Source organism: Spermophilus citellus (genome assembly GCF_964194105.1).
Source record: "Spermophilus citellus genome assembly, chromosome: 4".
Classification (NCBI taxonomy): Eukaryota; Metazoa; Chordata; class Mammalia; order Rodentia; family Sciuridae; genus Spermophilus; species Spermophilus citellus.
Window position 1 is genome coordinate 13,178,376 of NC_138185.1, and position 22,616 is coordinate 13,200,991.

The 22,616-nt window shown below is 59.7% G+C and overlaps 1 protein-coding gene across 1 annotated transcript; it reads right to left on the minus strand.

Moving 5' to 3' along the window:
- Nucleotides 1-8,223: 8,223 nt before the first annotated feature.
- Nucleotides 8,224-18,120, minus strand: ZBP1 (Z-DNA binding protein 1). Its single transcript, XM_081292352.1, has 8 exons — nt 17,912-18,120; nt 15,265-15,489; nt 14,753-14,818; nt 14,205-14,378; nt 12,993-13,160; nt 11,833-12,036; nt 10,806-11,048; nt 8,224-8,970 (listed from the first exon to the last, which is right to left on the minus strand). The coding sequence occupies exons 1-8, from the start codon at nt 17,943-17,945 to the stop codon at nt 8,786-8,788; spliced, it is 1,299 nt and encodes a 432-aa protein (XP_081148478.1). The 5' UTR covers nt 17,946-18,120; the 3' UTR covers nt 8,224-8,785.
- Nucleotides 18,121-22,616: the final 4,496 nt, after the last annotated feature.

Genomic DNA, 22,616 nt, shown 5'->3' on the forward strand with positions numbered 1-22,616 from the left:
GTGTGACAGGCCCTGCACCCAGAGTCTCCACTGGGGATGAGACATGCCTGGCCCTGGGAGAGAGTGGCTGGGGGGACAGGGAGGGTCTCTTGACACCCTGAAGATGAGCCAGGAAATGCAGAGAGGAAGAAGCATAGGTGGAGCACGTGCAGGGGTCCTGGGGCAGGAGGGCGTGGGTGACACTGGGGCAGGGAGGGAGGCTGAATGAGGTCAAGAGGGGCAGCTGAGGGACCAGAGGGGTCAGGCCAGTCCTGCACGGCAGCTCAGGGACAAGCAGAGGTCATCTCAGAGGGTTTCCAGCGAGGAGCTTCCGATGGTATTTACATGAAATACAGATTCGTGGATCCCACAGAGACCTGCTGGGTTGAGATCTGCAGGGCCAGGGCCTGGGCATCTGTCTAGGACATTGCTGGACAATGAGATGTCATCCTGTGGGGTAGAGTAGAAAGGGCAAAGACGAAAGCTGTCAGGGCGGCAGAGCAGACCCCAGTGTGGCGGGGAGGGCACAACAGGGCAGGAGCCCTCGGGGAGCAGGAGTCTCAGAGACGGCTAGAGGTGGCCAGAACAGATGGACCCCCTAGTGGCCCCTGCTCTGACGTAAGCTGAAGGTAAGTAACCTTGAGGCTACACACCTGGGCAGGGGGGACACATTCGTGGAGTGACCACCCACGCTATGCCAGGGAACTGCCTAACTCGAGGGGTGGTGGTCCACAGGGACGCGCCTCGGGGGTCAGTCCCACCCAGGGGTGCTGGGCTGAGTGGAGACTGACCCCTGCCCTTCTGCCCAGTGAATTCAAGTTTGGGCTCACGCTGCAAAAAAAAAGACCAGGGGCGCCACCTGGTGGTCAGAGTCTCGGCCATGGCCAGCTAGGTCCAGGCCAGGGTCCACCTTGTCCAGGGCTCCAGGGGTCTGTCCCAGCAGGACTCTGCTCCTCTGGTAGATGCTCATGCCCACCCACCTGCCCCACGGGCCTTGCAGAAGACCCATTAAGCCCTAAAGAACCCCCTCGGTGGGAATCTCGCACCCGGGGCAGGCTCCGCTGCACCTGCGCTCAGGTTTCCTTCTAGATCTTTCTCCACGCACCCAGATACTTTTTAATTTACAAAGTGATTCATACCCCACAGGGAGTCTGCCGGGCTGGCTCCCACGCACCACTGGAGGGTGGGTTTTTTCGTGTCGGGGAGGATTCTTTCTCAGCAGCTGCACACTCCCTCGACGTGGCCGGAAAGCGGCTGGGGCGACGGCGTCCCCCCGCAGGTGGCGTTGACTAGGAGCAGGGTGAGTTTTCCGTTCTTGGTTTGCTTCCCTGGAGGAAGCCCGGGGTTTGAAAGTCCCCTGCACTGGAACAGGAAGGGGATTTTGACAAGTGCACGCTGGGGACAGATACCATGGTGCTGGGGAATGAGCCCACCCTGTCCCCCTGAGTTGCGATGGGGAGCCCAGAGATGCCGGACAATGACCTGTGGCCTGCCCCGGGCTCCTCTGGCTCTGGAGGTCCCAACTGCCTGCAGAAGACAGCCAGGAAGTGTGGGTGGCTGGCCAGTCAGAGCAGAGAGGGTCCCCAGTCCCCCCCCCCCCCCCCCGGGGAGGACAGGCAGTTGGCCCAGTTCATGGGCTGTTTGGAGGTGGGCTGTTCCGGGGGGGGGCTCAGCAGGTGGCTCTGTAAACTCCGAGGGAGTGGGGTCAGTCCTCGTCAGCATCAGCCTTTGCCACCCCTGGAGGGATGATGGGAGCTGAGGCCTGTGTCCACTTCACTGACTGAAGCCCTCCAAACCCACTGGCCTGTCCTCTCCACCTGTAGAAGGGCCCAGGCACCTTGAGGTTACGGAGGGGTCTGACCAACAGGATGTGGCTCAGTTGCCCCACGGTAGATGTACTGTGTGCTGCCTAGGTTGTGGCTGTGCCGGGGACCACAAGCACATGGCCACCCACAGGCACCGCTCAAGGGCTCTCCACGGGTGGGCTCTTTTAAGCCCCTATTTTGCAGATGAGGACACTGAGGCTAAGGGGGACTTGTTACCAGAGGTCACACAGCCAGCGGTGGACACCCAACAGTGGGCAGGAAGGGGCTGAGGCTCCAGCCCTGGGCCTGGCTGCCACTTGGGGAGGTCTGTCGAGGGATGGCCTCTGTGTCAGTGACCCCATGACCTCTGGGCGGGGCGGGAGGTGATGGTGGTCAGCAGAATACATGGCTGTGACATTGTGAGAGGTGCGTGGGGGTCACTCAGCCCCACCAGAGCCCAGAGAGTAAAGCCGCTGCGTCACCAGGGCTGAGCCCAAGGCAGGAGGAAACTGGGGCTGAGCAGGAGTCAAGGAGGAGGACCAGTCCTGGAAAGGCAGTGACCAGGGGTGCTGAGGTGGGGCAGCTCCAGGTGGCAGGGGGATGAAGAGACCTCCACCTCACTGCCCCCTGCTACACTCCAAGTGGCCACTGTTCCCTCCCTCCTAAAGACAATCACAGAAAGAGGGTGGCGATCACCCCAGGTCACACACGAGGAGATCGAGGACAGACTAGGTGCCTGCCTAAGGCCATCCAGCTGGAGGAGGCTAGTTCTGGACTTTGGACCTGGGGTGGCCCCATTTTTGTCCTCCGTGTCCCTGCGCTGTTGTGTCCCCCTATGTGCTGAGCCGAAGGGAGAGCATGGGCTGATCAGGTGTCCTTGGGGTTCAGCGGGGACCCCCAACTCCACTTCCTCACCACCTAGAAGAGGCATCTCGGAGCAGGATGTGGGGCTCTTCCCACCACAGCTGTCTTCACTCCCGCGTCCTGGGTTTGATCCCGGTGGGCTTGACTCTGCCTGTGTGACCCTGCGAGTGGCTCGACCTCTGTTTCACTTTTTTCACCAGGTGAAGGGGGTTAAGAAACCTTTCCCGCAGAGCTGGTGGAAGGAAGGGTTGGGGGAGCCGCCAGGCTGCCAGTGAGTTTGCGGTGAGCTCCTCGTGGCTCCTGCAGGAGCTGTGGTGGAGGCTCCCTGGGAGCCGGGCAGGTTGCAGGAGTGTCCCCAGGAAGGAAGAAAACCACCCTAGAGTGGCCCTGGGTTTGGGCCCTTCCTGGGCTTTGGGCTCTGGCACTGCTGGAGAGGCCAGTGGGAGAGCGACACAGGAGCTTGGCCAGGGCTCTGTGCCCACTTTGGGGGTGTGCAACACCCCAAAGCCATGGGGACATGGCGTGTGTCTGGCCACTGCTAGGGAAGGAGCAGAAGGGGTCCCGGAGCCCCTGCCTGACCCTTGTTTTCAAAGTTTCCGAGTTCAGCCTGGTGAGTGGCGGTCGGGTAGCCAACGGCCAGCAGGTGGCGCTCGGCCCAAGGCTGTGGAAATGCTGGAGCTGTGGTGCTTGGCCAGGCGGGTGGCAGCAGGTCTCCCCGCCTCCAGCCCCCTACTGCCATAGAGTCGCCAGAAGGTGGCGCTGGGTGGCAAGCGGCTCTGCCTCACGCCTTCTCTGGGACCCAGCAAGAGCTGCTGGGGGTCACCGCTGAGGCTTGGTGTGCCAGTTAGTGGCAGGCACAGATGTCCCCACCTGGGGAGGCGAGGCACATTGAGGAAGCCCTGCCTGGGCCCCCACCGGGAGACCTTTGTCAATCAGTAGCTGTAGGGTGACCTGGGATCCCTACAAGAGCCCCTCTTATCTGACCACGCAGAAGGTGCTTTTCTTCCTCCTAGAGGAGGAAGCTGAGGGTCAGAGGGACGGCACTTGATGTGGTCATGCTCAGTGACATGCCCCTGCAGCGTGATACCATGCCCACCCACTGCAACCTGCCATACCACCAGCCACCCGCGTCCTCAGTCTGGGCCTGGCATTTGGGGTGGAGCGTTCTTTCTGCTGGGCGCTGAAGGCTGCTCTGCAGGAGGGCACCCTCCCACAACACTTGTGTCCTAGTCCCCAAGGCTGCCCGAGGTCCCCTTGTGTGGAGAACCCCAGGGGGGAGGTGAATTACCTGGGACACCCAAGGCCGCCTGTCAGGAGGGTCCTTGGGAAGGGCGGCAGGAGGCCGGAGCCCTCACATGGGATGCTGGGGGCATCAGGGAGCTCAGGAGCAGGTTTGCCGCCACAACCTGCCAGCTGAGGCCACGGGAGCTGGGTGGGCACGGCCTTCCCAGAGGCACCTCTGAAGCCTCAGCTGGGCAGCCATTGCCCTCTGACCCTCCTGCTCCCAGGGCTGTCACCCTCTCCTGCTGGGCAGCTTCTCCAGTGGTTGGTGGACACAGAACTGATGGAGGCCACTCTGGGGATCCTGGTGGGGGTGGGGCTGCAGGAGCCAGCGAGACACATGGGCAGAGCTGACCACAAAGGTGGAGGCAGGTGGGCAGAGCCAGGCTGCAGCCTTGGCCCTGTCCTTCCACATCCTAAGAACTTGCCTGGGTTCCAGACCGGTCTCTGTCCCTTGGACCATGGCTTTGACTCCATGAGCCTGGGTTTACCCGCTGGGCAGTGGATCCCTGAGAACCACCCACCCTGCGCAGCCTGCCTGACAGGGAACCCCTATTCCATGGCCTCTTGTGGGAGGAGTGTCTCACAGAGTACAAGATGCCAGTCCTGCTGCCCCCTCGTTGGACACAGCCTGGCTGTCCATGGGCTGGCCCTGTTGTGCTGTCCCCAGCAGAAGTGGTAGGTGGGAGGGCTGGGTCTGGGGTGGTGGGCTGACCATCGGGGCTGGAGAAGTCTGGTTATGAACTCAAAGGTTGGAATTGGCAGTTTCACTCAGTAGCCGTGTGACCTTGGCCAAGCCACTCCCCCCCACCCCAGACCCAATTTCCTCAGCTACTAAGAGGGGGAATAAAGGTACTCTGAAAATGCACAGATCATATGTATTTAAGCTCCCCCAAGTTCAGAATTAGGTCCAGACTGGCTACAGCTAATGACTCTCATCCACGTGGCCAGGAGGAGACTGTCAATCCTGGAGTGGTTTAAAAGCCACTCTGGTCTTTGCTGGGAGTGTGAAGTCTGGAACCAGGGCAGCCACTTTGACACCAGCAGGACAGAACTCTTTGTGGCTGGAGCATCTCCATTTGGAACCTGAGGCAGCTGAGTCTGAGGGAGCCAGAGATGAGGGACAGCACGTGCTTGACCACCTGGTCTTGAGCTGCTGGGTGAGGCCCGACCCGAGCTTTGTTGGTTTGCAAGTCCTGCTTTTTGTTTTAGTTCAAAACTGCCGATAGACGTGCGGTATCCCACTACGTTTATAGATGAATCCCTAAACAATCGCCAGCCTCCAGACTGGGCCGGCCCCGGGCGCTTTACAGTTTCCTCGCAGTGTCAGGCCCCCAGCTTCTCACCCCCGCCCCGCACGGGGTCCCTTCCTAAGTGGTCCCTCTCAGCGTGCCCCTGGATGAGGAGGGAGCACCACCATCTTTTCCCGACAAAGCAGCCTGGGGGAAAAGTCATTGAGCAGCTTCAGCAAGGAACACCCCCAGACCCCCCTCCCTCCCGGGCAGATCTTCTGGGGTCCGCCCTCCCCGCCACTGGCCACGTGGCTGCGTGGGGCCCTGTACCCCTTGGACTCCGGGTTTCCTTCTTCCTTTGTCTTTTGCAAGTGACCTCGCTCCTTTCACCTCTGGACTTGTCTGGAACCTGCCCCTGGCTTTCTGAACCCTCGCCCTCCCGGGGCCTGGCTCCTGGACCAAGCACCAGAGCACTTCTCCTCCCCCTGAGCTTCCCCTGGGAGCCGCCACCCTGCCCCGTGGGGGCAGCGCCTGCCCTCCCCGGGCTGCTGAAGGCCTGAGGAGGGTCATCTGTGATTTACGGGTCACCACCGACCCCCGCCCACCCATCCCACCGTGCATACTGCCCAGTTTAAAGCCGCCTGGGGGGGGGCTGGGGATGGTGCCTCGTGCTGGGTCCCATGCCCGTGGCCCTGGTTTCCATGTCCAGCCCTGAAGACGAAAAGAAAGCCCCATATGACCACTCTGGTCCCACAGAGCGTCTGTGAAGGGGACAAAGAGGATTCTCGGTGCTGCCCTAGTGGGGACAGAGGAGCAGGAGGGTCACAAGGAAGGCTGGGCAGCACTGACAGAACCTAGTCCCTGTCCTGTGCCATCAATGGCATCTGCCACCTCTGGGTAAGGCCTCGGTCCCCCTGTGCATCCAGCCTCAGGCCCAGGAAGGGCGGGAGCCTGCCGCCCCCTCCCTCACAGGGACCTGTGGAAAGGCCACATGGGTCCACAGAGTGAGCCACCTCCCAGTCGTCCCTCCAGTAAAGCCAGCTGGGGGGCGGGGGGACTCTGGGAGAAACACCCTCACCCAGGGCTACAGTGGCCTGGGTTTTGCTAGTTGGCTCCTCCGCCCCTTTCTTGTAACAGAGCCTCTCTTTCTTGGGGACATGCCCTGAGTTACCAATCAGGATCTTCCGTGGGACATGACAGACAGTGTTTGATTTGATGACGGCTCTTTCTGCTGGGGTCGCTAAGCTGGTGGCCTCAGCCTTGGGTGCTGCAGCCGAGCCACATAGAGAGTTTCTAGAGAGATGGCAAGAAAGAAGCCTGAGCATCGGACTGAGCCCCTGGATCCAGCCATTCCTGAACCTCGGAGTCCCTTGACTTCCCAGTGGCATGAGCAAATAAGTTCTGGCTTACGCTTGGGTAAACTAGGCTTCTGTCACATGAACCAAAGTGCTCCTTAACTCCTCCCTGGGCTCTCCCTGCTTTAGGCTTCTGGTCCCAGCTGTCTTCTGAAACACAGGTGAGAGGACCCCTGAGTGGGAGCTGGGCTGGGATGAGACGCAGAATCGCCCTCTGAGCAGGTCGTGTGGGTTTGGAGAAGCATTTCCAGTTCACGGAACAAATTCCCGCCCCTCTCGGGGCTGCAGGATTCCTCTGCAGGTATCCCCCAGGAGGGAGGGTGGACAGACAGGCAGACAGGGAGAACGAGGGCGGGATGGACAACCTGCTCATTCTCTGCTTTTAACAGCGACTAGTCAATTTCCTTCCCGAAGAGACCAGCACTGACCTTCACCTCCAGCCCCCATCAGCTGCCAGTAAGGCTTCGCCAGAGTACTGATGACAAATCAATTATGCAGAAGGGCAGATTTCATAGGAAAAATGGATGCTCCGGTCCGGGCTGGAGCGGGAGCCGTGGTGTTCCCGCCTCCCACAGCCGGGGAGCCAGCGCCCTCAGGAACGCGCTGAGGCTGGCTACGGGTCCCCAGCTCCTGCGGAAGGCAGTCAGTCCCGGAGCCGAGAACCAGACGCAGTTGGAAGCCCTCCGACTTGGTGGCTGGTATTTGAGACGGGCTTCCCCCCCAGGACGTGATCTGGAGGCTCCAGCCCACGGCGAGGCTGCGGTGACTTCTCCCCAGCAGGGCTGTGCCGTCCAGCTCAGGGGACAGGAGCCCTGCTCCCGTGATGACCCCAGCTGCCTCAGGCTCAGAGCCGCTGGGTTCTCGGCCGGCCGCAGGGTGGCCTCCTGGCTTCTCTTGGTTCCTGGGAGTGGCCCAGTGCAGTCCCTGGCCCTCAGCCTCCCCGCACTTTCTTGGCTGTGGGCTCCCGGCCACCCTGCTCTTCTGTGGTTCTCTGAGTAAGTCGCCCGTCGGGCCTCCACGCCTTGGCCAGGGCTGTCCCTGCCTGGAGCACCATTCCCGTCCCACCAACTGCCCCTCTGTGTGGCCTGGCAGACAGGGCTCCAGGGCTCTCTGCTCCCTGAGAGGCCTCCTGGGCTGTGTGCCTCACTGTCCCATGTCTCCTGTGACGGTCACGGCTCCTGACTGTGAGCCACCATGAGGGTGGGTCTTCTCCCGACTCTGCAGCCCCAAGCAGGGCTCGGCTTGCAGCAGGTGGCCGGCAAGGAGCTTTGTCCCACAGTCGCTGTCCCTGGAGGTGTGAAAGTGAACAGACAGGGCCACAGAGCCCTGTAAAGTCCCCAGCCTTGGAGGGGACCCCTGAGGTTGTGCAAGGGACTCCTGAGGTTCTTGCCTATCCAGCGGTCCCACGAAGGCTGAGTAAGGGGGACCCGCTGACGGCCTCCTTGTTCCAAGGATCAGCCCTGTGACTCAGATTGGCCAGTCCCTGCTGATGGGTCAGCGAAGGTCACCTGACCCCTGGGCCAGCCAAAGACTTGCTTGGGACTGCAGGAGGTCAGGGAGCAATTTGCTCTCTGAGAGTTCAACTAAGAAATCCTAGATCAATTCTAGAGAAGGGAAGATTCTAGAAGGTCAGGTAGGCATGACAGGGCTTGAAGGCAGGACTTCAAGGAAGAGAAGAGTGTGGGTCGGTGTCTCAGTGCATCCGGCTGCTGTAACAAAACACCTCTGACTGGGCACTTTATAAACACCAGAAGTTTAATGCTCACAGCTCAGGGGGCTGGGAAGGCCGACACCAAGGTGCCACAGCTCCGTGTGCCGAGCGAGGGCTGCTCTGTTTGGAAGATGGCACTTGTTGCTGTGTCCTCCCAGGGAGGGAAGCTGTGTGCAAAGGGGAGAAACCAGCTCCTTCAGCCTCCTGTAAGGGCGCCCATTCTGTCACGGGGGTCTGTCGTTTCCAGGCCCCCCCATTGCTGCAGCTCTGGGGGACTTAGACGTGAGTTTGTGATGTCCCGCGCAGGCAGCCAAGGCGGAAGGCCAGGAGGCAGGACCTGCCCCGGCCCCAGAGAGAACAGAGAGCCCACCCAGCCAGCCCTCCTCATGGCACCAAGGCTGCTTCTGGTCAGTCTTCAGCCTGAGCCCTTCCCCACCCTGAAAGCCGGCTCCTGCTGGCCAGATGTGGGCAGCGGGCAGGTCCAGAGTCCATGAGACAAGGCACCCTGCCCCGGTTCCTCGGCACCTGCCGCCTCCCAAGTGCAGCCCCAGGTCCCTGCTACTCGCCCCCCTCCAGCTCCCTGCGTCCACCCACAGAGACACTGTGCTCTGCAGGGGGGGGACTGCTGTTTCCAAGAGTCATCTCCCTCAGCTTGGGGGTGAGCTGCGCAGGATTGCCCGGGGCTTCCTGGCCCCCATCTTCGGGGACCTCGCTTGTGGACGGCTCGGCTTCAGAAGGGGGATCTGTGGGAGGAGAAGACATCATCGAAGGAGCACGAGGCCCCTGGAGTAACCAAGGCCATCCAGAGAACTGGGGACTGAGGCCATGGTCCCCTGTTTGCCCAGTGGACACCTGAGCATCCTCGCTCCCAGGCCCGGCCCTTTCTGAACACTGTGGCAGCTCCCAGCTCCCCTCAGACCCTTGGCTTTGCCCAGATGGCCTCCAGCGGGGCTGTAAAATCCCGGGCTTCACCACGGTCCCTGCTCGCCCAGCGGCTGCCCCCCTGCTCACTCCAAACAAGATGTGGCTTTCACCTGGGCCTCCAGCCTCAGCCGCCCCTGTCACAGCCACAGCCCTGGGCCCAGGGGGTCAGCCCTCTTGCTCCCTAGCCTCTGCCCGGTCACCAGCCAACCACCCTTGTCCCCAGCCCAGGGCTTTCCCAGGTCTCTGCTGGGTAGGAGCTTCTCAGCCACCGCCCCCGCTGCCGCCCCTGGCCTCCCCAACTGCCCCTCTGCATCTGCAGAAGGCTCCCTGCCTGGCCCGGGAACTTGCCCCTCCCCCGTGCCCTACGTGGTCTCACTGATTCCTGGGACGCCCAAGGGTCCTGGAGACAAGTGGGAAGGTGGGGGTGAGGCCTGGGGCTTAAAGGACTGTGCTGGGGCTTAAAGGACGGACCCTCAGGACCTGGGATATATGACCCTCGACTGCAGAGGCTGGCGGATGGAGGCTGGCCTGACCACTAGAGTCTGCCAATCTGGTTTTGTGACCACTGGTGAGTTTTTGTCCCAGGTCCTGGAAGCCTGGGAGCTGAATCCCCCCCCCCCCCCCCCCCCCCCCCCCCCCCCCGCACCGCCTTCTCCACACTGAAGGCAGCACCTCGGCCTCCAGGCCCTTCTCTGGCTCCCACGGCCTCAGGGTGACTCCAGCACGCCCTCTGCAGCCGGAGCTGGGCTCTGGCACATGCACACCCCTACCCGCTCGTCCTCGCCTCTAGGCTGTTGCCTGTGCTGTTCTGCCCACCAGGTACGCCCTCCCCACCCTGTGCCCACCTCGGGCAGTCCCCTCAGCCCTGGCACCCTCTTCTCCTGCACAGTGGAACCCCTGGCTCTGAGCCAGAGGGTCAAGTCCCTAGGGGCAGAACATGGCAGGATTGCTAATTGCGCATGTCCTTTCTCTTCTTCTTGTGGCAGAAGGACCCCTCTGCTGACACTCAGCTGGGCCCAGGCTGCCCAGCTCACCTTGGGGCCACATGCAGGCCCCTGGAGTGGGTGCAGGAGAGGGAGGTGAGCTCCCTCCCAGGGGGTGGCCAGCGCTCTGTGACCACTCCTCCCTCTCCCGGCTGATGGCAGTTTCAACCCCACAGTCAGGACAGAGTCCTGGGACAGCTGAGCATCAGCAGAGAAGGACTCAGGTCAGTAGATGTCCTCGAGGACAACCCAACCGGGACCCCAGCAGATCCTGAGAGAGGCCTGAGCTCTGGGCAGGTGACACTCATGCCCAGGGCCTTGTGGCTGCTGCAGGGCCGCCCACCCCCCAAAAGTCTTGCTGGCTGTGGTGTCCAGCGCCTCTCAAGGCCACATTAATAGCTGCACCTCCTGCTGCTGATCGTGCCCTGGGCTGGGCAGGCAGCTGAGTGCTTCGCCTGCTCATCCAATCCCCTCCTCAGGAGGCCTGCGGGGGTCACTACACTGCTCTTGTCATCCCCTTACAGAGGAGAGGTCGGAGGCCCAGCTAGAGTGAGGCCCTGGGCTGGAAGAGGTGACCTCAGTAGCCACTCCGCCTGTCCTCGCCATCACTCACCCTGCCTCCCAGCCCTGGGAAATGGGCGGCTGGGGACCAGGGGAGGGGACCAGCCCACCTGCGCCCTCCTTCAGCTCCCCGGGGTCCTGCTGGCCATCTCCAGGCCCCGCGGCTGAGCCTGGGCTGGTGGCCCCTGGGCCTGCTGGGAGGACGGTCATCCTGTTGCTGTTGCCGATGGTGGTGTATTCGAGGAAGCAGGACTTGATGTGGACTCTCTGGACTGCGTCCGCCTTGGGGTGAGGGTCTGGCTGGGGCGTTCGCGTTTCAAATGAAGTTTCCGAGTCACCGGCCGTGGCTGAGACTGCGGACCAGCCGAAGAGACGCCCGGAGGAGTGGGCAGCTGGACGGTGGCCCCAGAGCCCAGCTCCCAGCCTGGCTCCAAGTCCTCCTTGCTGACTTCACCAGTGGCCACCTGGCTCGGTCAACAGCCGAGGTCCATGCCCTGTTCACCACCAGGCAGCCACTCCTCCTGCCCTCCAGAGCCCCCAGAGGACCTGGCACCTCAGCCTTTCTCTGGAACCCAGTGATTCCTTCCTCATCTCATCTCTCTGCTTCCTGGCAGGGCTGGGTCAGGGTCTCCACCTTTGGTTTTGCTCATGCCCAGCCCCAGCCCCTGCCATCTGGCTCCTCCACCCAGACTTCTGGAAAGAGCTGTCCACACTCAGCCTGGCCTCCCTCCCGACCTCCGACCCTTGCTGGCAGAACCCCACACTCTTCCCCTGGCTGACCTCTCCCCCAGCTGGGCCCCTGCTCCTGGGCCCCTGCGGTGCCCCTCCCAACCCGTCTGTCCCTGCCTGGGAGGCCCTGGCTCAGGGCCTCTGGTCACTGTGCTGACCCTGCTTCAGCGGGCCAGCCTCGGCTTCTCAGGGAGGACGTGCTGGTCTTATAGATGGGGAAACCGGTCTCCGGCTGGTCAGTGCTAGGGGACGGGGACCCGGCGTGCCATCTCTAAATACCCCACCTGTGCCACAGAGTGATTCAGTCTCTTGGAAGGAAAAGACCCCCTCAAAAGACTCTGGCTCCTGTTCCTGCCCCCCAGGAACTGAGTGGGGTGGGGGAGAACGTGGCCACAGGACGCCAGTTACCTGGGGGGCTGGATGACAGTCCGTGGGCAGGGCCTTCCAGCAGGTCGCTGTGCAAGGTCATCTCGTTGCTGTGTCCCACCTGCACCCGTCTGAGCAGGGACCGCTCCATGTGGATTTCCTGGGACCCCCAGCCACCTGCCAGGGGTCCCTGAGCCAAGGAATCACCTGGGGCAGTTGGGGGCAGCTGGTTGGGAGCTGTGGGACCTGGAACAGTGACACAGTGTTAGGAGGGGCTTCAGGACGTCTGGACTGGAGAGCAGGTAGCCAAGGAGCTGCAGCCAGGGTGTCCCGAGTGGGGCCCTGCCCAGGGTCCCATGGGGACACCTGCAGTCTCAGTAGTCACCCGTTGCCTGCTTCCTGGTCCTTCTCAGCCTTCTGATCCCATCAGGAGACCTTTCCTTGTTCTCAACACGTCATTTCATCTCCTGGACATTTATCTTTATGGTGAACTTCATGGCTTTCAACTCAGGGGAAAGCTAAAATTTTTATTTTAAAATATATTCAAGTCGGGGGTGGGGAGTGAACCATTCGACAGCACTGATTAAACAAACAGGGACGTCGACAAAATCGAGGAGGTGACATGGGAGGGTCCACACTGGGGAGATGATCATCAAGACACCGGAACAAAATTCCTCATCTCACGTCCGGGGGACTGTGGCCCGGGTAGAGCCAGGCTCTCCCACGGTTACGGGATGCGTCTGAAGTTGGGGCTGGTGCTCTCACACGGGGCGCCGGGCTGGACTGAAAGAGGCTGGCGCCCTTGTGCCCTGGTGCCTGGCATGGAGCATGTTCAGCCTGTAGCTCTGCATTTCAACAAAATGAGCATGTCTCTGCTGACCTGAACCCCAACCTCCCACACATGCTGATGTGGGGAAAGAAGTGTGTCCAGAGAAAATGAAATCTCTCCGCAGTGCACCTGTGATGTTCTGCTGACAAAGAAGAATTTGAATTATTTCCCAAAATACTGCATTCCATTAAAAAGAGCAAAAGGTAGTGGAGTGAAGGGACAGCAGGAGAGGTTTGATCCAGGCTCCCTCATTCTCACAACAGCTATAAAGGAGGGCCGTGCACATTAGGAAGCTGTCCTTCCTCCTTGGAGGACTGAGTCCCCCGCAAGCCCTCTGAGGTCCGTCCTCCTGGGTGCCTGTCAGATGACTTACCGCTGCCCTCAGAGAGTTTCTGCTTCATTAAGATGTTCCCCTGTCCGATCTGGATGCCTTCAGAGTTTGTGATGGTGATGTGGCAGTTGGGTCCACTCTGGCAAATCATGTAGACTGGATTCTGCTGGCACACTGCTATAGCAGATGGATTTCTTCCTTCAGAATCTTCTGCAAAATAACATTCTACTCTATCCCTTTGTACCTCTTTAGGGGTCTGAGGCTCCAGATGCCAGTTGGCAGCACCAAACATCCCTGGAGAGTTTGTTAGAAGGATTCCCAGGCACCCCATCTGGGAACCTGGGAACCTGCATGGGTGACTCCAGCCTTGCATGATGGACAGCTGCTTGGGTGTCACAGAGGGAGCTCAGGGTCAAGATGGCAGGTGGCCCTCCTGGTGTCTTGCTGCCCCGCCACCCAGGCCCAGGATGGCTCCTGGGAGGACTGCAGGAGCCACGTCCTCTCTCCCTACCCTCTGTCCTCCTCCCTGGGAGGCACCCACAGCTCCAGGCCCTGAACCCCAGGGGCCTGTCCCCTGTTTCAAACACTCAGATGCCCCCTATGACTAGTGACATTGATTTGAACTTGTCACTGATTTGAACTCCAGCTGCTATCCCACCTCATCAATCCTTCCCCATGTTGCTGACCCCACATGGGCACTGTGGGGATGTGGGGAGGCTCCTTCCCCAGCTCTGCAGACCCACCAGCCACCACACCACCTCCAAGGCCCTGGGCCGTGGTGTCTTTGTGGGTGGGCTCTTTCATCCATATGGAAATAAAATTAAATTATACTTTATGACTGCGTCGTAGGAAGACAAAAACCATCCAGGCTGCATTCATTCCTAGATGCCCGTTATTGTTAAAATGTTTGGTTTTCTTCTGACTTAAAAAAAAATCAAAATGGAAACATCTTTGCAGCCTCTGGGGTGACCGAGGCTCTAGGCCCTGGATGCCACACTTGAGGGGCCTGAGCCTTGCCTCACCTTCTCTTGGCCAACTTTAAAATCCCAAGATCGCGGCTCAGCCCTCCAGCACTCTCTCTCCCGGAACCTTTTCCAGGGGATGGTCAGTGCCACCTCTAGAAGCTTCTGGCAGGTTCTAATGAAGGGGAGCAGGCAAAGTGCTCAGAAGGGCCCTCGCCAAGGACTGGGTGCTGGGCGCGATGGCTTCTCTTGGGTGCTGCGTGCAAGGGCGTGGACAGCAGGGGAGGCCTACCTGGTGCAGAGACGCGCCACACGTGCAGCTTCTGGTCCTGGTCCAGAAGGCGCTTGCTTCTCATCTTGTACAAGGTCGGGTTCACGTCCTTCGCTGTCTTCATTCCCAGGGCCTGGGCGATGCGCAGGGCCTTGCAGGGCCCGCTGGCTTTCAGAAACCCGAGGATCCTTTCCTCTGGGAGGCAGGGCAACTAGGTGGTTAAGGAAACCCTGCTCCCAAGTGTGGGTCTGCCCCGCTGCTCGCTGGCTGTGTATCTGGGGACAGGGGCCCGCGACCTGGGTGGAGCAGCAGGGATACCCCGCGGGCAGCTGTGACCTAGGATGTGTGCCAGGTGCCGCAGCCCTGCGCCTGGCAGGTGCACAGAAGCGGCAGAGAAACAATTTCTCGGCCATTTAGATTCTTGGGCTGCCGCAAAGACCAACTCTGGCCTCAGGACCCTTGGTAGGAGCCCCTTGGGTAGGACTGGACTCAGCACTGGTGACACCTGTACCTCTGGGAGGGCTTGGGGTGGAGGCGGCGGGGCTGGACGAAGCTGAGGCTGTGCTTACCCAGCTCGCTGAGCTGAAGGCCAGGACTCTCTGCCGCGGCAGGTGCTTCTTCCTGGGGCTTCTGGGCTGGAGGAAGACAGGCGGGTCGGGGCTGGGCACGGGCTGGGAGAGCAGGCTCCAGCTCTGAGGTGTGTGAGGCCAGGTGAGTGTTGGAGCCCACTGAGTGCCAGGCTTGGTGTCCGAGGGCTCTGGGGCCAGAACTGGGCTCAGGTGTCCTTGAGTGTGCTCGGCCACCATCATGGTCACTGTGATGTTGCCATCATTGTTTTTCTTACCTCGTGTGCTTTGCTGTGACCTACTCTGCTGGTACTGGGCTCTCTGCACCTAGTCATCCCAGCAGCTCCTACGAAATGGCCCTACTGTCATCGCCATCGACCAGAAAAAGTAAAAAATCAAGGGACATTAGATGTCCCCAAGTGGCAGAGACTGGATTCAAACCCAGGCCCAAATCTGTGCTTGTCTATTGCCCAGATCTCTCCCATGGGCCCAACCCACCCAGGAACGCAGTTTACCATGGCTGTCCTGGGCAGGCTGGGTGGGATCCACACCTCCGGGATCACCTGTGCCCAAGCGCCATGTTGCGGGGGCAACTTGGGAGACTGTCCCCTCCTTGGCCATTCGGTAGAGGACAGAGTTGAGCTCCTTCTTGGGCACTTGGCATTCCTTCACCAGCTGGTAGGATTTCAGAGGGGAGCTGGCATCTCCCAACACCTGCAGGATCTTCTGCTCAAGGTGGCCTGGGAGGAGGGGAAGGCAGAGAGAACTGAGCCCCAGGTCCCCTGGGCGGAGAGGGCCAAAGACTCCAGGAGGCCAGGGAGGCCCCCTCTTGAGTAAGGTCCAGGGCAGAAACTATCCATGGCATCAAGTAGAGCCTTTGTGTGGAGAGACAAGCACGTGGGCTGGGCGGGTGACGGGGACAGAGGCAGTGCACACCCTCTCCATGTGCCCTCCCGGGCGTGGCACCAGGGCAGGTGGGAACGCTCAGCTCGCCACGTCCCAGGAGCAGGGGGTGGAAGGGGGGGCAGGCATGTCTGGCCCAGGGCCTTTGCCATCGGTGCTTCTGATGCCCCTGCTGTCGTCAACCTCAGTGGTGCCGTTATGATCCGAGCCACAAGCCCCACAGACATTCAGAAGCAGGTCTTTCCTCGGGTGCCCAATCACGGAGTCCTGAAATGCCACACTCAGGTCTCTCTTGAGTCCTGGGCTTCCCCATTTCTCTGCCCCCACCACCATCTCCAGGATGGTGGGGGCCACCAAATGCAGCCATTTCCCTGGGGGTCTCCTCTGCACCTGACCCCAGCTTCTCTCCAAGGGCCCCTGTGCTCCTCCCAGTCCATTTGCCTGCATGTGGCCCTACTCAGAAAGACCCTCTCAGACTCGTCCAGCATCTCCTTGACCTCTGCTCAGAGCCGTCTCCTCTGGGAAGCCTCCTCCCTGTGCTTGCTGGTGTTGGCTGCTCTGGCTGGGTCCCCTGCAGAACATCCCCACAGGGTCCCTGTTGTTTGCCTGGTTCCCTGTCAGACCTTTGATGTCTTACCCAGGGCCAGGCACACAGTAGGTGTTCATGGAATGGAAGTTGAATGAATGAGTGAGTGAATGAGCGAATGCTTTGTCCTCTGCTTGGACAGATACTGCCCAGTTGGCCCAGGGCAACTGGCATGTTGCTTCCTGGTCTCAGCACAAGGAGCCCTAAGCCTTGTGGGGACTCAAGGAGGAACTTTGCAAACAGCCCCTACTCCTCCTAGGGCAAGGCCTGGAAATCAGAGCCATCACCTCCCATCATTAACACAAAAACAAAAACCCCAGGGGCGCTGCCAGCTGACAGCATGACACAGGCGCTGTGTACAGGTGCAGGTGACGCCCAGGGAAGAGCAGCTGGGAGAGCCACAGGGGCGGTGGCCTGGCCTGTCACCAGGAAGTTTCTGCCCCTAAGAATACTGCAGGTGGTGAGAGGAGGGTTCTCCTTGGGACTGCCTGGGTCCCTTCCTCTACATCTGGGGTTTCTTTCCTGATCAGCAGACAGTCAGCTGGCCCTGGCCCCAGCAGAGGCCCTTGTGGGGCGGAGTAATGAGCTTGTGACCCCACAGTTGGGGCTGGGGCTTGTTCTTGTGATCAGAATGTTGCTACCCTGCTGGGAGCAGGTGGAGAGCAATGAGAGGATCAGGCTCACCCACTCCTCCTTCACCCACCAAGTTTACCCAGGGGAGGGGCACCCAACCAACTCTGCACCTGGCTTTGCCTTGTCTTGCAAAAAGTGTAAGTTCTTGAGGAGCCCACCCTGAGCGCTGCGGAGCCACCCAGACCCCAAAGGACAGGTGGGGTCAGGGAGGTGAATGAAGAGCAAGCCTGAGAGCCTCTGGGTCTGACAGTGGGAGGTTGTAGACCAGAGCAGGGGCAGGGGACAAGCCCAGCAACAAGGGAAGTCGCTCGGGGAGGCAGAACCTCCTTGCCCGGTGCCTACAGGGTCCTACCAGGAAGAGCGGGCACTAGTCATGGCCAGTGCTCCTGGGTCACAGCCGGCCGCCATCACTCCTCCCCAGCGCTCGCTTCTCCTTTTTAATCTCTGGTGAACTGAGCCCCTGCTGCACACGCCCTGTGCCTCAGTTTCCCCACAGGTGGAACTGCGGCAACAGCAGCGACTTTAGGGATTCAGCAAAACACAGAATAAGAGCAAAAAAAGAAAAAAAAATGAAAACCACCCATGTGCGCAGGCGCTTAGCGGGGTCCCTAGAAAGGAGCGGCCCTCCATGCTGGCTGAGGAGTTCTCCCTGGTGGCCTCCAGAGGAAGATGGTCACCAAGGAAAGAATATAACCCACAGAAAACAGGAGCATGTGCCTCTTTTCCAAGCACCAAGCTTTGGTTCTCAGGATGACTGTGCAGAGCCACTGGTGCTTGGCGGCTGTGATAGCCGGGGACTTCATGATGCAGGGCCCGGGTTGGTTGTGCCATCTAGGAAACGGGACAGCACTGCTCTTGATGCTGGGGGCGATTCATGCACCTAGACACAGGAGCCTTTGGAGGGATGGCTCGGCTCCCTGCCCCACTCCTGTTCTCCAACCCACTGCTGTTACCTGGGCCAAGCAACCTCTGGAAAGAAGGAGGAACCCGCCCCCAGCCCCAGGAATTACCTGTGCTCCCTGGAGGAGGAAGAGCCTTACCTCTCTTGCTTGAGTCAGCAGGAGCTTCGGCCATGCTCACAGCAGAGGCAAGGGGCCCAGTGGACCTGGGAGCAGGTACCTGTGCCGTGGCCTTGTGGGTGTGAGCCGCAGGAGGCTGGGCATCTGAGCCCCCACTCGGGGAACCTCTGAACCTACAGGGAAGCTGTCAGCTTCGACCCACAGCTGTCAGGACTCACACTCCAAAGACAAACGCCCAATCCGCCCCACCCCATTAGGAGAAAGAGAAAATGAAACTTTGTGTGGTTTTTCTCGGAAAGAAACAGAATCGAAAGCAGGACCCATGAAGGAGAGAGGGTGGACCTCAGCATGATGTGGCCAGGCAGCAGCTGGGATTAGCAAGGCTGGGCGCCTCTGAGATGGCCTTCCTCCCCTCCCAGCACCCAGTGCTGACTGCCTGGCCCCACATGGAGGACAGGATGCTTCGGTGGGTGAGTTCTCTGCATTTGTTCCTGCCTATCCAGGGACCCCACTTTAAGAAGCACCTGCTATGTGAATTCCAATGCATTGGCCTCCCCAGCTCTGCTACAGAGGAGGGCTGACTCTGCCTTCTTTCTTCAGAGAGGAAACTAAGGGATTTGATCTGTGATACCCAGAAGTCAGGCATGGTGAACCCCCAGCCCACACACCAAACTGAGGTCCCATGCTCATGGGAAGATGCTCCATAATTTCAGAATTGTGGGTGGGATGACTGCCTTCCTGCACCAACTTCCCACCGACCACAGGGCGGCACCTGGGACAGCGCTGCTCAGCAGTTAGGGACTCCCGCCGGAGGCCAGGATTTTGGGTTCAAACAGCCCCCACCACGTACTAGCTGTGTAACCTTGGACAACTTATTTATCCTGTTTCCTCATTTGTAAAACCGGGTCCTGAGAGCACCACTTCATTGGGGTGCTGGTGAGAACCAAGGGGGTGATCCAGCTAAGCAGTCTGGCCAGAGCCCCTGGCGTCATCCACAGGTACGAGAGCACTTGGGCACCACACATGTGCTTCTGGAGAAGGACCCATGGCTTCCACAATTTTCCAAAGGGTCCAGTGACCCCAAGGCAGTTCAGAGCTCGGTTCTCTTCAGATCAAAGAAGAGACTGGGGTTCAGAGAGGAGAAGGGCTGCGGAGGGCTGGGCCCTGGAGTCTCTGGGTTTGGGGTGCGGCAGGTTCCTACTTGGTGGCCCGCGGCCGACGGCTGGGGGTTGTGCCGGTCCCCACGCCCCCTCCCCACCCCTCGCCCCGAGGTTCTGCGCCCGGCTGCGAAGCAGCAGGCGGCCGGGGTTTGCCTGGACACTGCCTGCACAGCAAGCACCGAGCGGGCGCTTCCTCCTCAGCCGGAGGCAAGTTGGGGACTCAAGGAAGTCCCAGCGCCGGGCCGCGGAGGCCAATCAAATGCGACCTCGTGCGGCCAAGCGGGGGATGTTTTCAGTTCCAGGTGACCGCTTCTGCTTCCGGGTGCAGAGCCGGCGCTGCAGGGCAGGTCCGTCAGGACAGCACGCCCCAGGGGCCCTCACTGTCCTGTCCTGCAGAACTGAAGGCATGTGCAAGGCCGCCGGAGGTGACAAGGTCCCTCCGCGGGAGCCTCGGCGGCGCGCTCCCCGCGGAGCCCCCAGACGGCCCTGCGCGGCGCGGCGCGGGCGGGGGACGGCCAGCAGGGGGCGCGCTCCCTCCGCCCGGGGCTCGGCCGCGGGACACACCCCCCGCCCTCGTGGCCGTGGCCTCCGGTCCCAGGTCTTCACCCCTTCGCCTTCTTGCGTCCTCCTTGAATTCCACCGCCGCTGCTGGTCTCGTCTGCCCTGGGAGCCAGCGCCCCGGTGGTTCTCTGGCTGACCCTGTGGTCGGTTCCGTCCTCAGCCTTTGCACAACCCACCACCGCCCGAAGAGACCCTCCCTCCATCCGCCTTCAGGGCCGCCCCGCTCCTCCCAATGCCCCTCTGCCTCCTGGCCGGTTCGCCTTGACCTCTTCCAGATCAAAGGAGAGACTGGGATTCACAGAGAAGGGATTAGGGTTAGGTTAGGGTTAGGGTGAGGTCCCAGGCCGGTGGTGGAGCTCAGGTCTCTGGTGGGCTCCCTGCCAAGCCGAGGGACTTGAGCGCGATCCCGAGAGTCAGCCTGGCTGCTAGGAAGGTCACCTAAACTCAGTGGAGGAGGCCAGGGCCCATCGTGGCCCGTCTGGACAGCTTGGACGGCCACATGGAGCCTCTTCCCTGCCTCTCCGAGTTGTTCCTAGAAGCCAGAAATGAGTCACTGTGCCAGGAAGGCCAAGCGCCTGGGGAGGTGCCCTGGGGACAAAGATCCTGTCTCACTCACCCTCTTCTCCAGAGCAGTTTTGAGCTGCAACTCTGCTGTTCCCTCTCTGAGCCCCAGTTTCTTTAGCTATTAAGTAGAGATAACAAATAAGAAAAACATTTCCATCAGCCTTTACTGTGTGCTCATAAAATTTGCCCAAATTTGGAAATGTATGTGATGCAGCTCCATAACACAACTATAGGCCCTGCCACAAACAGGCAAGAAGCAAGAAAGAGAACAAAAACAACTTAATGTGGGCGGGTTCCACCTTTGCCTTCCTCGCACATCTGCAGCTGAAGCCATGAATCTGCTGGGAGCGTCTACAACACTGAGTGGGATGCTCACTTTTAAAGATTTGAATTAGCTTGTGTTCCTCCTCTCAATTTAAGAAAATTGGGAGCTAATTTTGACCATGAGAGTTGTCTTCAAGCCTAGATAGCAGTGGCTTCAACAGCACAGATGTCGTTCTTTTTCCTCTGGCAGTCTAGAGGGCAGTCCACGGGTGGTGTGCTCCCTTTGTTTCTCAACCTTTCGCAACCTCCATTCACAGGTTTGCCTTAAGTTCAAGAACGGCTGTTGGAGCTCCAAACCTCACATCTGCATTCCTTCCAGCAGGAAGGAGTAAAAGGAAAAAGGGCAGGTATCTCCCTTTTTGGAACACACATTTCAAATTGCCCATACTTCCACTAATAATCCCGTTGGTCAGAGACTAGTTCTGTGATCCTTACCTGCAAGGGATGCTGGGATAGATGGTCTGTATTCTGGGCCACCATGTGCCCAGCTAAAACTGGGATTCTATTACATTAAAATAGGGGACAACAGCTATTGGCAGAGGCCTGGCTGTTCCTGGTGTTTCAGGGCTCTTCTGCAAATCTGCTCTGTGCCCATGGAGGCCCAGGGAGGCTGAGTTCAAGGCAGCATCTTCCTGCTCAGAGATTCCCTTCCCATGTGGGTGGCCAGAGAGGACAGGAGCAGGCAGGGCGGCCCATCCTCCTCGCCACCTGGAGAGCGCCTGCAAGTCCAGGCTTCAAGATGGCGCCGCTGTTGCTGAGCGGGCCTCTCTCTGCTTGGAAAGTGTGCTCCTTTTCCATGGCTGGTGTTTTTCTGGAAGCTATTAGAACTCTCCGCCCAAACCAGATGATAATTACATGTTACCGATCTCTAGTCTTTGAGTTTTTCTCCGACTCTTTTTTAAAAGAGAGATATTTTTACTTCACATTGTGTTGGCAAAACCCAACCCTCTACCGGGCAGCGGGGAGTTATCTTGAGATTTCTCTGTGAATTTGGCTAGGGGAGGAGGAGGAAAGGCACCAAGTGTGGACGGCAGAGTGTCATTATCAGGGGCAAAGGTCGGAGCGCCAGGACCTGAGGGGGGCCTGGGTTGTCCAAGGCCTCTGGCTCTCCTGGAGAACAAGGAACAAAGACTGGCAAGTTGGCAGGCCCCAAAGGAGTGGCCCTGGCTCTGCTCTCTGTCCGTCACGGCAGAGCTGTTGGTGGGGACTCCAGCATCCCGAGTCCACTGGAGTCTGATGGACCTGAGTTTCTGGTCCTGGGCCCCCACTTTTTAGCTCTGTGCCTTGGCAAGTCTCTGCTCTTCCTGGGCCTCAGAAGCTCCCTTTGGAAGTGGCTTCGCTGTGGTGCCTGCCCCGTGGGGTCCTTGCAAGTCCCCGTGGGAGGGCCTATGGTGCACAGAGCACACAGCCCTGCTCAGTAGACAAGAGCTGGCCCTATTGTTGTATGCCACCCCAGCCTGTCCTCCTCTGTGGTGACAAAGCATCTCATTTGTCTATTTCCTCACTCACAAGATAGTTCCTGGGCCTTTTATATTTACTTATTTATTTTAATCAGGCCACTTGCTGAGCCCTGCTGGGCGGGAGAACGGCTCCTCGGCTGGGTCCTGGCTCCTGCCCACTCTGGCTGCAGAAGAGGCCACGTTGCCCACTTCCTGGGATAAACAGTGTGACCAGCTGAAGCCCGAGGGCTCTGCCACCCCAGCAGCACTGGCTGGTAAGTGAGACCCAGGTGGGCACCATTAGTACCTGCCGCAGGTGAGTGTGAGGTTGGGGGTGGACAAGCCAGGGCCCTGAAGGCCTGAAAAGAGCTGGAGATCACCTGGGGCAAAGAAAGGGCAAGCTGGGGGTCAGGGAGGTGGCCCTGGATGCTGGGGGAGCAGGTGGCAGGAGGTGGGTGGGATGAGGAGAGGCCACCGTGGCTGTGGTGTCCCATGGAGGGACAGTCTTCACAGCCACCTCCTTCTCCCCTATTCTTTTTACAATGACTGTGAAGAAATAAACTCAAAGCTTTTATTTTAAATTTTATTTGAAAACTTTTATTTTAAAATTGATTTTTTAAAAAAAATAATTTTGCTTTCCAAATTATTTGTCTAAAGAAATTCATTTAATTCCACTGG

What these genes read in the sequence shown, in the direction of transcription:
- ZBP1 (XM_081292352.1), bottom strand. Translation starts at nt 17,945, where the DNA reads ATGGCCGAAGCTCCTGCTGACTCAAGCAAGAGAG. An exon ending in TGCTGACTCAAGCAAGAGAG is followed by an intron (nt 15,490 to 17,911) that starts GTAAGGCTCTTC and finishes CCCTCCTCCCAG; the next exon opens with GCCACCTTGAGCAGAAGATC. An exon ending in GCCTGCCCAGGACAGCCATG is followed by an intron (nt 14,819 to 15,264) that starts GTAAACTGCGTT and finishes GTCTTCCTCCAG; the next exon opens with CCCAGAAGCCCCAGGAAGAA.